The sequence below is a fragment of the Theropithecus gelada genome, chromosome 6 (assembly GCF_003255815.1).
Source record: "Theropithecus gelada isolate Dixy chromosome 6, Tgel_1.0, whole genome shotgun sequence".
Classification (NCBI taxonomy): Eukaryota; Metazoa; Chordata; class Mammalia; order Primates; family Cercopithecidae; genus Theropithecus; species Theropithecus gelada.
The window spans coordinates 108,626,094-108,641,071 of record NC_037673.1 but is presented as its reverse complement, the minus strand read 5'-3'; the positions used below and the strand labels follow the sequence as shown (position 1 = coordinate 108,641,071).

The window sequence follows — 14,978 nt, the reverse complement described above, 5'->3', positions numbered from 1 at the left end:
GCGCCCTGCATGGCCGGAACGATGGGTTTCATTGCCCTCTGCCGGCCATGAGGTGGCAGTACAGGACGTTTGGCCTTTACTGCTTAGCGGTGGGCCTGAGTCTGAATCACTGAAATTCAGGTATGGATTATTCAGTACGTTTCTTTTGGAAGATCAAATGGAAATTGAGTACGATATCTTGTGCTTTAATTAAAGAAGATGGGAATAAAGAAACAAATTCGAAAGTTAGTATACAAAAGTCGATTGATTCCCTCTATGTGAAGGGAAGAAGAGCTTGAATAAGAGAAGCATTCTGTGTTATGCTTTAATGCTGGAGATGTGCCACCATGCATTTGTCAAATCCCGTAGAATTTCACAGCACAAATAGTACATCTTAATGTGGCTCAGGACTACATACAATGTCAGCCACAGTTTGAGAGTAAATTACATATTTAATTAAATAGATTAAACAATAAATAATGTTATGAGCTCTGCCTGGACACAATCCTTGCCTCTCCAACCAGTTTGCCAAAGGCTCGAATTTCTTGCTCGTTATCCTCACACTTGACATAAACCCTGACTGCAGAGTGAAATCAATCACTTGTGGAGATTTTTTAATATAATGATGTGTCAATTTCAACCATGGATAAGGCCATTTAGCCTTAGTAAGGCCTATCGTATTAAGATTGTGCCTGTTTTGCAAAATTTCATGTCATCATCCCACTTGTTATTCAGGAAACGTTTTCTCTTGAGTTTTAGGTTCAGTACTGAGGCTCCTTGATGGACAATACATTTTCCAATTCTGAGGACAAGGCAGAGGAGGCCCCCTCTGTGAGAACTTTCATTTTGCTTCTGGAAAAGTACATTGAATCAAATATAGGAAAGGCTTGCATGGTGGCTGACAGGTTCACCTGCTTTATCATGCTGGTGTTTCATCTTCTGGACAGAAGTAAAAGGAACACAGCTATGTCTGTCTCTGTGTAATAACTCAGGACTTACCTGAGTAAACTCTGGGGTGTCATGAGATGAACTGCTACCTCCACTTAGAGAGGCTTCAGGGACAAAATTTCAAGAGATTTCTGAGGGATAGAAGAGGAGGGCTGCCTTATTCTCTGATCCCAGGTAACTACTCAGAGATAGAGGCAAGGGCTGGGGACACCCAAATGCATATACTAGGTGTCTTTGATACAGCCTCCATTTACTTGCTAAATCTATGCAATGACACACTGAGAAATCTGGCAAGTGGGGCTGAAGATCCCTGATGTGTCAGTTCCAGGGTTGGATGGAAACAAGTGGTTTCAGTGGACATTGAAGTAAAGGGAGGTGAACTGTGAGGAAAGAGCCGTCGAAGACTGGGGAGACTCAGAAGTTGGAGTAGAATCTCGACCCATAAGCCAAGGAGTGCAGATGCAAATCGATTTGTTAGGGCTGCATAAATGAAAGAAGGACTTCGCCAACACACTAAGTTTTTTCAACAACTGATTGTATTCTTTCAATATTTGTAAGTATTGATCTTTTGGAAATGTTTAATGAGATTTCTTATATAATTCTGCATTCAATTTATGCCCAGATCACTTTGCTATTATACATTTATGTGTTGCTTTTTATGAATAGACATTTTCTCAAATTTCTTAATTATTTTGCTAAACTATGTGTTAAGAGTTTTTTCTAGAGGTCCACCTTCTTGACTCACTTTTCTGATGAGAAATCTATCAGGTTTCTCCACAGTGATTTTTCAAATTTGATAGCTCCTCAATGTGAGAAACTTAATGTCAACTAAGAAATGAATTACCACTAAAGAATCTTCTCCTTTCAAGATGCTAACCGTGTTTTGTCCAGTGTGAAATCTCACATGTGCCACAAGCGTTACTCTGTGAAGAAAGGATTTCTCATGATTTTTCAAGGCATAACTTCTCCAGTAAGAAGTGTTTGGTATTCCAAGAGAATTCATTGCCCTTGGAAAGACTTTCCCTTCTTATTTAGCTTATAAAGGATTTCCTCTCTTATTTTCCATTTTAGCAGCATTTTATCACTGTGTTTTCTTGTGAACATCAAGCCTAGTGCTTGGCTGAATGTTTATTCACAGAAAATACCAATAAAGCGTTCATCCAAGTAAAGTTTTCTTATGTTATTTGACAACAAATTGCACATAAAAACATTTTCACACTGAACGCAGAGCTAGAGATTCTCTACCTGAAAGTCCCACACGTTTTAAATTATTTAAAATGTTGCTGAAGACTTTTAGTTTATCATGTTGACAGTTTCAGCTCTCTCGTGTCATTTATGATCAGATCACTAACAAGTCTTTGGTACACACATGTCGTACAATTTCTCTTCCATATGAATTTATTGATGTGGACTGAAGAATAAAGGCAACTGAAGTAACGTCCATGTTGGGTATAGTAATTCTTCAAAATGTGAGTCCTTTGGCATGTTTAGATGTTACAACTACAGCTGAAGTCTCTTCCATATTCCTTACGTTCATCATTCCTAACACCATGCCATCTAAAGTCAGAATATGTTCTGAAGACATTTATAATTTTCTCTCCAGGGTAAATTTTCTGATGTTATTTAAGATTAGTACATTGACTGAAGGCTTTCCCACATAAATGGCATTCATATGGCTTTTCTCCAGTGCATGTTCTCTCATATCATCTAAGGTCGGAAGATAGACTGAAGGCTTTCCCACATAGAAGACAAGCATGTGGTTTCTCTTCAGTGTGAATTCTTGTGTGTCCTCTAAAGCCAGAGCTTTGACTAAAGACTTTCCCACTTTTATCACATTCATAACACTTTTATCCAAGGTGAGTTCTCTTATGTCTTCGAAGGTTAAAGGATTGAATAAAGCCTTTCCCACACTGATGACACTTATACGGTCTCTCTCCCGTGTGAGTTTTCTCATGTCTTCTAAGGTGAGAACGCTGAGTGAAGGATTTTCCACATAGATGACATGCATATGGCCTGTTTCCAGTGTGAGTCATCTTGTGCCGTCTAAGGTGAAAGCAATTAGTATAGGCCTTTTCACATATATTACATTGATATGATTTACCTTTAGTATGAATTTGTTTATGTGGTTTAGGGGACAACTGATTACTAAGGGATTTTCCACACTGTTTGCTGATGTAGGGTTTCTTTCCACTCTGAGTTAACAAACACTGAGTCATTGTGGAACTGTGAGTGCAATCTTCTCCCAAATCATTACATTCAAAGGGATCCTCCAGAATGAGAGAGTTCTCCTTTAGGGACAAAGATTAAAAGCTCTTAATGATTTACCGACATACATCTATACATTCATTTCAGCACCTTTGAATCCTAGACCAACCATTCAGTGGTAGAGCCCAGTTGAAATCTTTCCAATGTTACTTGTGTGAAAGGAAATTAAATTTTGGCACCCCAAACTCTAACCAAAGGGAAAAATCAAGCTCGGAACAGGGTCACACAAACCTGCCTCCCCCTTCTGGTTCCTAAATAATATGGCTACAAGATGAAAAGCTACATGCCTCCCCCACATTTTGCCCACTAGGAAATTCCTGATGAGCTGTTAAAATTACACCATGACAATGCAAACTGATAGCTTGTCTTTACAGGCGCAGTCATCCCCAGTTCACCAGACACAAATGCATATCCAATTGCTTCCCTGCCCAATTTTGCCTATGTTGTCTTATATAAAATGCAGCTTTCCTGCGTTATTCCTCTGCCTCATTTGTTTATGTCATCTTATGTAAAAAAATCCAGATTCACTGAGCCAGAAAAATTCATGAATGACTATTTTTTTCTACCCACCTTTTACATGAAAATTGTGTACTTCTCAATATCCCACCCTTTCCCCCTTTAAATTTGGAGAAAATTATCTTTGGAGAAAGGTATACACCTGTCCCCCAGGTGCATGTCCTTAACTCTGGCAAATACATCTCCTAAAATGATTGAGACTTGTCTCGTCATTTTTCTCGATTGACACTTGCGTACACATTATCTCCTGCAGACACAGATATTTTCTCTTTTGTAAGATCCCAACTGCAGAGTTATTCCATTAATTGTGATGATATCAATATCTTTCAAAGTCTGAGCATGAGTAATGTATATGCACTTGTTCTATTTTAAAGATCTCATGTTATGGTTTAGAACACAGGTCACTTTATTCACTGAATTCAAAGTATCCAATTTTTTTTTTTTTTTTTGCTTAGAAAGCACTTAATGCCAGCCTAATTACACTCATGTGACTGTGCGTGATTACTAACTTAACCCATTACCAGGTCTTTAACTTAGATGACTGGTGTACAGAGCTATAAAACTCACCATTGTCATACCGGTGGATGCGTCTTTTCTGATAGGATGCATGGATATCGTGTGTTTTTTCTTAAGGGGACTTTCCTTGTCTGAAATAATTGAAAAATAAATTGTTACCTTGGTATTATGGTAATAAAATTGTTTGAAAAACCCCAAGGCCTGTTTACTTTTTTTCAAAAATTGACACTTAGATGTGGCAAATGTGTCAAATGAAGAAAATACTTCAATAGAAGAAAGAGATTGTACAGCGTCAGCAATTAGAAAAGAGTTTTAAAATTAAAATGTGAAAAGAGTCTAAATGGACATGAGATATCAGGCAGGTAAATAGAGGGATAGTCTTCACAGGGGTATCGGGAAAAGAGTCAGCATGTGACAGTTTAACCCCAAGAAGTACATGAATTATCCTTTTCCCGAAAGTAAAAGAAAAGGCAAGAGGACACAAGAGTAGCATCTGATATATGAACAAAATGATAATAACATCTAAGGAATTCTGCTCCAGTAGCTTAACCTACATTTTAGAAATTACCACTCATTTAATAAAACCGCTAATTAATATTTGACTGATATTATTCATTGACAAAGCACCTCCTCCTATTAGAGCACAGGACCCTGTTGCTTACCCAGATTCTGGCCTTGGAGAAATTCTATTCCTTCCCGCCAGAGCTCTTTTCCTTGCTCCAGCTGCAAAGTTATATAGGATTTGCTTATCTGGTACCCTGTTAGTGGAAACAGTACATGTGTTTTGAGTTCACTGACAATATATGTGCATTATCACCAACTATAAGGCAGGCTATCAAGGAAGAATAAAAACAGTGAAGGTCAGCTCAGGCCACAAGACCTAGAACACAGAAAACTCCCCAGGATTTTTTTGACCCAACATGAGACTAGAAAATAAATCCAAACGAAAGGTCCACCAGGAAAAGGAAATTCAAAACAGTCAGGACCTATGAATGCTGAGTCCATACCTAAGTTCCAAGACACAATGCCTAATACACAGTCTTTTCAGAAACAGATTAATTAAATCTCTGCACAGTATGTTTATTATTATTCTTATGCAGAACAAAAAAAATTTGATTTACAAAAATAATTGATGTTCTATACAGAAAATATATTGATATTGTTTTCACTAATTGGTCTCAGCCTAAGCATAGTGACTAAAGCAGAAGAGTTATTTAGAAAATATTTAATTTAATTCATTGAAAATATTCATTAAGTTCCCAGGTCTGTTCTGATTATTAGACACTGAGTACCAAGGAAATCATGAAATCCTTGTCAAGATTACATTCTAATTGAGTGACAAACTAAATAAAACAAAATAAAATAAAATAAAGATATTTCTTTCAGACAGATTTAGAGAGCTCAAACTTTTTCAGATAAGATCTGTGAGAGAATCAGAGAAGAGATTAGAATTAGATATGGGGAAGCTGTTCCAACACTTATTGAATGAATGAGTCAATGTGTGTCTACATACGTCTGTGAATGTTGAGGGACTCACCGAGGGACACCAGGTGACTGTTGTTTTCCAGCATTACATCTCTGTACAGCTTTCTCTTGGACGTGTCCATCATGGCCCACTCTTCCTGGGTGAAGTCAATAGCTACATCTTCAAAAGTCACTTTCTTCTAAAACATCACAGACATTTTAGTTTAGACAGAGAATGCCTTTTAACGTCCAGAGGAGGAAGGCTGAGATGACATAGGTAGGAGCTGGGTATGCAGAACACTCAGTGTTTTAGTTTCCAGTCAGTTAATTCTCAATACTAAGCTGGTATCTGCCTTTCAGATTCACTCACAGAGACATACCCACTCTTAATCCATTAAACTTTACTATGAAGAAATATCGCATGAGATGTGGCGTAATATAGCCCAGATATTTTTCAGTAATGTGTTAATCACCTGTACATAACTGATTATAAAATTTTCACTTGAACCTTCATAAATAAAACAAATTTACCATGAATTTCAAGTAAATTACAGATTTGTCACCAGGCAAATAACCATGATTTACTACTTTTTAAACATGACCGTGATTAAATAAATTATTTCTCTAGATAAACCACAGGTTTCTCACCAATCAAATGGTTAAAAGACCTATTATGTGCTTTGAATAATCTAATGAAGTAATAGAAAACATGTTTCCTATCTAGCAAATATTTATTAAATACATGTTATTGGTCCTTTATTCATTAAAAAGTTAGAAAGTAATGAACCAGACTCCAGCATTCTTCAGAACTGAACAAGTTTTACACAGAATATAGGATTCAATTTATACATAGAGTCACTCTAATGTTATGTAATTCAGGTGTTCATGACAAGGCTTGAAGACAGTCCAGCAGCACAAGACAAGACCGCTGAGGCTGCTACACTGAGGAAGTCTTAGTCTGATGATTCCTGTGATATGAAGCCTCCTGTTCTCAACTTTCTCTGGGCAATCCAAACATCAGTCATCACTGCCTCTCTTTTAACTTTACCTTGTCACTTTGCTTGTTCAAGGATAAAAAGGCCTCTTTACTGTTTTGTTTTTTTCTAACCAGCCCTTATAAAGCATTTCCACAGAACCCTAAATTGTACTCTACTATATTCCTTCTCCTGAGTGTGCAACCATAATTAAGTAATTGTATTTTTTATATGTTACTTTCAGTTACCAGAAGGCAAAAAGGTTAATTATCAAAAGGTAAAATGAATGGAGATAAGAATAATAATGACTTCTTTAGTTGTCCTTTTGCAAAGTTTTTAAAAGCACAAATATATTTTATCAAACTCTCCTTTTTCCTCAGCACTGTGCAGCTCTTGCCCAAGTCCTGTCACACGGGATTTATTGAACTCAGCTGCTAGAACATCAGCCTCATTATTGGGCTGTGATCTTCTGCTCTTCACGCATCTCTATTGCCTGCATTCATCACAATCCTAAGTCTATTTCAGCCAACGGTACAGTTAATGGGTCAGTTATTTCCCTATGAGGTTATAGGATGGATAGAAGAAAAAGAAATACATAAATAAGACCTCTCATGTCTTTTTTTGTAAATAGCCTGAATAGGGGCTGGAATAAAGTAGTGTAATATTAGAAATTATATTGATAATTTAGGAATCTTTGACACATGATACCCAATCTAGAGTCCTGAGAAAACTTAATTGGAGGCCAGATACCTGAAAGTCTCCTGATTGCATTTGGAACACCCAGGCTGGATGGATTTTGCATCATGAAAATAAACAAAAAAAAAAAGACTAAAAATGAAACACCCATGCAAACTGGAGAAAACTGCCCATTTGCCAGCAATATGGGTGTAATTTCAGTAGAAAGAGGCATCCCCTACTCACTAGTGAATGCATTGTCAAGAACTCAGTTTCTCTCTGTCTTCTGGATTTCCACTTGCAGACACTTCAGGCACTAAGAAAAGCTGAAGTTGGAGAAAGAACACGTGAGACACCAGCCTTGTACACAATTTTCAGACCAACCTGTGATGAAAAGCCAGACCTTCACTGAAGTGTGACACCACCTGCACCACAGCCTGACCAACAGACACAAACACACAGAGGCCTCTCCTCTTTTCCCATGGTCAAAATTCGGAAGCCTATGACTATAGTTTCTGACAAAGAAGGAACACAGATATCTTGTGAATGAGAACATCAAAAGCACAGAGTTTTGTATGTTAATTGACACAAGTCCAGATATTCAATTCCCTCATTGATTTTAAAATACAGGGAACCCTGACTCTGCCCACATGTGGAATATGATTTCCACCTGTAGATAAACACTGTGGGATTTCTCAGATTTTATTATCCCAGCTTTATGCCCTAGCAATGTTTTTCCAACACCAATCACAGCCTTCTGAAGCCTTACTCCACTTTTACTTTCTCTCAATTTCGACTTTTGTATTTCGCCTTGGAACTTGGAAATCAATCAAGTAAGAATCTGTTTTAGGGTCAAGTGCAGTTGCTCTTGCCTGTAATCCCAGCACTTTGGGAGGCCAAGGCAGGTGGTTCACCTGAGGTCAGGAGTTCGAGACCAGCCTGGCCAAAATGGTGAAACCCCATTTCTACTAAAAATACACAAATTAGCTGGGCATGGTGGTGCTTGCCTGTAATCCCAGCTACTCAGGAGGCTGAAGCAGGAGAATCGCTTGAACCCAGGAGGCAATTACAGTGAGCCGAGATCCTAACACTGCACTCCAGCCAGGGCGACAGAGCAAGACTCTGTATTCAAAAAAAATTAAAATAAAAATCTGTTTTAGGATGGGGATAATCAATTCAGGAATTTATTTCACTTGGAGGGTCAACACTCCCATCCTGCTGATCTAGCCCTTAAAATCCCCTGCATCAGAAATTCGCAGCAGTACCCTGCGTCATGGTGTTTCTGTCCTGTGTATACAGTCACAATCCTCTAGGATGCTCAGAAAATACAAAATGACTTAGGGCTGAGAGAAATTTAGCAGCTCAATCTGATATTTTACTTGAAGGGGTGGCCTGCCCCTCCACACCTGTGGGTGTTTCTCGTAAGGTGGAACGAGAGACTTGAGAAAAGAAATAAGACACAGAGACAAAGTATAGAGAAAGAAAAGCGGGGGCCCAGGGGACCGGCGCTCAGCTTACAGAGGACCCACGCCGGCACCGGTCTCTGAGTTCCCTTAGTATTTATTGATAATTATCTTTACCATCTTAAAGACAGGGGAGTGGCAGGACAATAGGATCATTTTTAGGGAGGAAATTAGCAGTAAGACATAAGAACAAAAACCTCTGTGATATGAATAAGTTCAAAGGAAAATCCTGTGCCTTGAGATAAACTTTTTAGCAACATTGTTTCACCCTATCACATGGGGATAAACCTTGGACAATACCTAGCTTTCCTAGGCAGAGGTCCCTGCGACCTTTGGCCGTGTACGTGTCTCTGGGTAGTTGAGCTTAAGAGAATGGTGATAACTTTTAACCAGCAAGCTACCTTCAGGCATTTGTTTAACAAAGACACATCCTGCACAGCCCAAAATCCATTAAACCTTGAGTCACCGCAACACATGTCTCTTGCAAGGACAAGGTTGGGGGTAGGGTCACAGATTAACAGCATCTCAAATACAGAACAAAATGGAATCTCTTATGTCTGCTTCTTTCTATATAGACACAGTAACAGGCTGATCTCTCTTCCTTTTCCCCACATTTCCCCCTTTTCTTTTCAACAAAACCACCATTGTCATCATGACACCGAGATTACATACTTCACAAAGTAATAGAATATCACAAAGCAAGTGGAGGTAGGATGAGATCACAGGATGGCGTTAAAATTAAAATTTTAAATGAAATTTCGGGCACGCGTTGTCATTGATAACATCTTATCAGGAAGCAGGGTTTGAGAGCAGACAACCTGTCTGACCAAAATTTATTAGGTGGGAATTTCCTCGTCCTAATAAGCCTGGGAGCGCTACAGGAGGCCGGGGCTTATTTCATCCCTTCGGCTTCAACCGTAAAAGGCGGCACGCCTCCAAGGGGGTCGTTTATAGGCCTACCCTCAGAGCGCATTCTCTTTCTCAGGGATGTTCCTTGCTGAGAAAAAGAATTCAGCGATATTTCTCCTATTTGCATAAGAAAAGAGAAGAAATATGGCTCTGTTCCGTCCGGCTCACCGGCGGCCAGTTCAAGGTTGCCTCCCTTGTTCCCTGAACATTGCTGTTATCTTATTTTTTTTTTCAAGATGCCCAGATTTCATATTGTTCAAACACACATGCTCCACAAACAATTTGTGTAGTTTAAGGCATTTATCACAGGGTCCTGAGGTGACATATATCCTCCTCAGTTTACAAAGAAGATGATAGAATTAAGAGATTAAAGTAAAGACAGACATAAGAAATTACAAAAGTATTAATTTTGGAGAACTAATAAATGTCCATGAAATCTTCACATTTTATGTTTTTCTGCCGTGGCTTCAGCCAGTCCCTGCGTTCAAGGTCCCTGACTTCCCGCAACGTTTTCCCTCCCTTTTCCTCTATATAAATGTGCCATGGCGATGAAGGCTTGTTCATTCTCTCGATTTTGACGCAGGATTCTTCGACTGGTCCGGCACACTAAAAACAAGCCGATTAAACAGAGACACATAATTCCAAAATTTACTGCAGTAGAGTTTCCAATAGACTTAATCCAAGTCGTGGGGTTTAATCCATAAAGATTTTTTGCCACTTGATCTAATGCCTCAGCTCCAGGCACAATATTTAAATGACTTTGAGAGGCTTCAAAAATTTGTTCTTTTAATTTAGAAATGTCTAAAGTGAGATTATCTTCTCTTCCCTGTAGATGGCGTCTAACCATGTCCCAATGATGTTTAGACTCATTATAAACTTGGGGTGTAATACAAAAATCTGATGTATTCCAGTCACACTGTAACTGGAAACGATGTTCCAAGCTCATGAGTCTATCTCCCATCCAAATGACAGTTTGTCTAAGATCATTAATTTGATTTGCCAATTTTTGATCAATACCAGATTGTGAATTCCACAACCTTGTGGAATTCTTTTGCCAATTGTCAACAAAGCTTACTGTCTGAACAGAAGAGTGCAATGCAACTCCTGCCACAGTGGCTGTAGCTGTGACTGCAATTAATCCCATAATCACTGCAATAAAAGTAAAAATGAATCTTTTGGATCTATTTAAAATGCCTTTTAATACTTCAGTCAAAATATGGATGGATGGTGAGGCCTCCCATGGTCGGTCCATGGACACAGGGATCCACACGCCTTCTCTTGCTCTCACCAGCAGAATACGGTGCTGCCAATCAAAAGTTGAATCAATGCAAGTAAACAATCTGCAATTTTCACAAGTTATAGTTTGGGAGTCTGATTTAATAACTATATTTCCTATGACTAACATATAAGGGGGCTTTACACAACTTTGTAAAGGAACTGTTAGACTGGAATTTAGGTTGATAGAGTAAAATGGCTTATAATCTCTTGTTTCTATAGTTTGATTTCCAGACCAAATTCTAAGGCGGTATGAAGCCACAGTAAGTCTCCATAATTCTGGATGTTCAGGACCAAAAACAGGACTTATCATTTTTGGTCTCGGAGTAGAGATTCCCTTTTCTCCCCATATCCAAGGGTAGAAAGACTGTAATTTTTTGTGCTTCTGTTTGTCTAAATTTTCCGTTAAGTCACTATCAACAGTTGGACTCACTAGTGCACTGGGACAGAATTGAGTTTGTCCTATGCAATTGTGGTAGAATTGACCTCTAGGTGCCCAATCTATAACAGTTCCAAATGTATTGTTTTGTAATATCACTGCACTATCGGCCACACATTCTTCCCAAACTAAATCTTTTGATTCTCTGGAAATCTCTTTGGGGCAAGGTTTCCCTTTTGGCCTAAATTTTAATGATCTTTGATAAGAAAAGTCTTGTAAATAGTTTACCTGTGGTTTGAGTGACATTCCGCTTACCATGTGATAAGTAAATCTACTGGTGGAACTGACAGTAGGTACTTCTACCAACCAATTTTGAATAGCAGGCATTAAACATCCTGGTGCTCTCCCTAGGCAAATAGGAGGATAACGATACCCAATGGAAATATTTATCATCATTCCTTCTTCCTCCGGTTTGGCAGGGCACCGATCATCTGTGGGACCAGGTACCCACACACTATTATTAACATATACTTCAATAGGATTGTCCATCCATGTGACTGCCCGAATTAAGGGCGGGAAAGGCACATAGGCCCAGTAGGTATAATTAGCTGCAGCTGCTCCTGCAGGCATGGGGAGACTTACCACCATTGATACAATCATTAAAGCTGTAAGCAGCATTTTTTCTGGGGTTTGTGTCACCTTTGTGCTAGCTAGGCTTTTTCCAGCTAACGGTGTCAGCTTCTTTAACTGTGCCCAGGTCGGCAGCTCCGCTTCTTGGTGCGTGGTGACTTCATCTGTTCTGATATCACCTCTTGGTTCATCATGCGAGTCAATGGTGCTCGATTGCGGTGTTTCTGTCTCCGTGGAGGTGCTTTTCTTTGCATCTCCGATGGGTTCATTGTAGAACTTCAAATGTTTAGTGGGTATCCAAACAGGAAGCTGATTTTCTCCTGGTGAAACACAAGCAAAACCTCTTCCCCAGGTTATCACCTTCCCTATTTCCCATGTCTTATTTTTGTTGTCTTTCCACCAAATCAGTTTTCCTTCATGTGGGCTGTTCTTTTTACCAGTAAGATGTTGTTCTGCAGAAGTAGTAGTCTGATTTCTATAAATGTTTAAAAAATTTAAAGTATAGAGTGCTAGATTAAGCTGCATCTGAGGAGTAGTACACTCCTTACTGTCTCCCCCTTTTTTTTGTTTAACTAACTGAGTTGAAGGACTTGACCTACGAAAGTTTGACAAATAGTTGGACTATTAAGCATTCCCTGAGGTAGTACTTTCCACTGAAACCTGGTGGCTGGTTCTTTATTATTTATGGCTGGTATAGTAAAGGCAAATTTTTCACAATCTTGCTCTGCCAGAGGAATGGTAAAAAAACAATCCTTAAGATCAATTATAATTAAAGGCCAGTCTTTTGGGATCATGGCCGGAGAGGGCAATCCGGGTTGAAGAGGCCCCATGGGTTGAATTACAGCATTTACGGCTCTTAAGTCCATTAACATACACCATTTGCCTGATTTTTTCTGAATTACAAATACAGGAGAATTCCAGGGTGAGAATGAAGGCTCAATATGTCCTTTTTTTAATTGTTCCTTTGTTAATGAATGTAAAGCCTCCAGTTTTTGCTTCGGTAGCGGCCACTGATTTACCCATACCGATTTTTCTGTTTTCCAAGTTAATGGAATGGGTTTAGGAGGCGCTACAGCGGCCGCCCCTAAAAAGGATACCCTATTCCTTTTCTTTCTTGATTTTTCTTAGTCTCAATAGGGACTTTAATGCCATTTGCATTTTTTCCTAACCCCTTTCCTGGTATATATCCCATCTTAGTCATGATTTTTTGACTCGTGGGGCTGTATAATGGAGCGGGCATAATGATTTCCGCACCCCATTGCTGTAATAAATCTCGACCCCATAGATTAACAGGAATTGAAGTAATCATTGGCTGAACAGTACTTTCTTGATTATCTGGTCCTAAACAATGTAAAATCATTGTACTTTCGTACACTTCTGAAGCTGTGCCTACGCCGACAAGTCTTGTAGCAGCCTTTTGTTTAGGCCAATTTTTTGGCCACTGATTTAAAGCAATGACAGAGATATCAGCTCCAGTGTCTACCAACCCTTCAAACTGTTTTCCTTGAATAATGGCCTTACACACAGGTCTGCTCTCAGAGACCAGATTTGCCCAATATGCAGCCTTTCCTGTCTGATCAGTGCTTCCGAACCCTCCTGTTCTTTTTATCTCACTGTTTCCAACTTTAATATAAGGTAGGAGTAATAATTGAGCAATCCTGTCTCCTGGACTGGCACTCCAAGGAATTGAGGAACTAATAACCAATTGAATTTCACCTGTATAGTCTGAATCAACCACACCAGTATGAATTTGAACTCCTTTTAGATTTAAACTTGATCTTCCTAAGATTAGTCCTACAGTCCCCTCAGGCAATGGGCCATATACCCCTGTGGGGATTTTTTGTGGAGGCTCCCCTGGAAGCAGAGAAACTGCTTGTATGGTGCATAAATCTACTGCTGCACTGCTGTTTGTGGCGGGGGATAATTGCTGTATTGTGATAACTGGCTTATTCCCTGAGACACTTGTGGCAGTGGGGGTTGTTGTTCCTGAAAACCCTGAGGAACAAAGGGCTGAATTTGGAATGCCCCAGTTTGTTGCGGGGCCTGAGGCTGGCCCCTCCTCTCGTTTCCCGACAGTGGTTGCCCATTTTTATCAAATTTAGAATGACATTGATCACCCCAATGTTTTCCCTTTTTACATCTTGGACATAGGCCAGGTGGCTCTTTATCTGTTCTTGTAGTAGCTTGAGTAGTTACATTTTGTTTATTTGAGACTAGGCAATTCTTTTTTAGATGACCAATTTGACCACAATTATAACATCTTCCCCCAAATGTTCTAACTTGTCCTCCTAAAGCAACTCCTGTGATTGCTTGAGCCATAAGCATAGCTTTATGCATAGCTCCTCCAATTCCATCGCAGGCTTTAACGTACTCTGAGATTACATCTGATCCTGCGGGAACCCTTCCTTTTAATGGCTTAATGGCTGATTGACAATCAGGATTGGCGTTTTCATATGCCATCAACTCCACTATGACCTTACGGGCATTCTCATCGGTAATTGACTTTTGAGCAGCATCTTGAAGTCTTGCTACAAAATCAGGGTAGGGCTCTTTAGAGCCTTGTCTTATTGTATTAAAGGAGGGGCAGGCGGTTCCTGGGTCTTGGATTTTCTCCCAGGCCCTAAGGCAGATAGCCCTAATTTGCTCAATGGCCTCATTTGGCATTATTACTTGTTGGTCAACAGTGCTCCAATTTTGACCTATTCCTAATAGTTGATCTGCATCTATGTTAATTGGAGGATTGGCAGTCCTATTTTTTCGGACCTGTACTTGTGCCCCATCAATCCACCAAGTCTTAAATTGTAAAAATTGAGAGGGTGAGGCCGGGCGCGGTGGCTCAAGCCTGTAATCCCAGCACTTTGGGAGGCCGAGACGGGCGGATCACGAGGTCAGGAGATCGAGACCATCCTGGCGAACACCGTGAAACCCCGTCTCTACTAAAAAATACAAAAAAAACTAGCCGGGCGAGGTGGCGGGTGCCTGTAG

The 14,978-nt window shown here is 39.6% G+C and overlaps 1 protein-coding gene across 1 annotated transcript; it reads right to left on the bottom strand.

Annotated features, from left to right (window-relative positions):
* Positions 1-2,630: 2,630 nt before the first annotated feature.
* On the bottom strand, positions 2,631-7,595 carry LOC112626839 (zinc finger protein 705A-like). Its single transcript, XM_025389206.1, is given in 5 exon segments — positions 2,631-3,215; positions 4,276-4,355; positions 4,887-4,982; positions 5,762-5,888; positions 7,584-7,595. Coding segments are annotated over 5 exon segments (900 nt in total).
* Between the last annotated feature and the right edge of the window lie 7,383 nt (positions 7,596-14,978).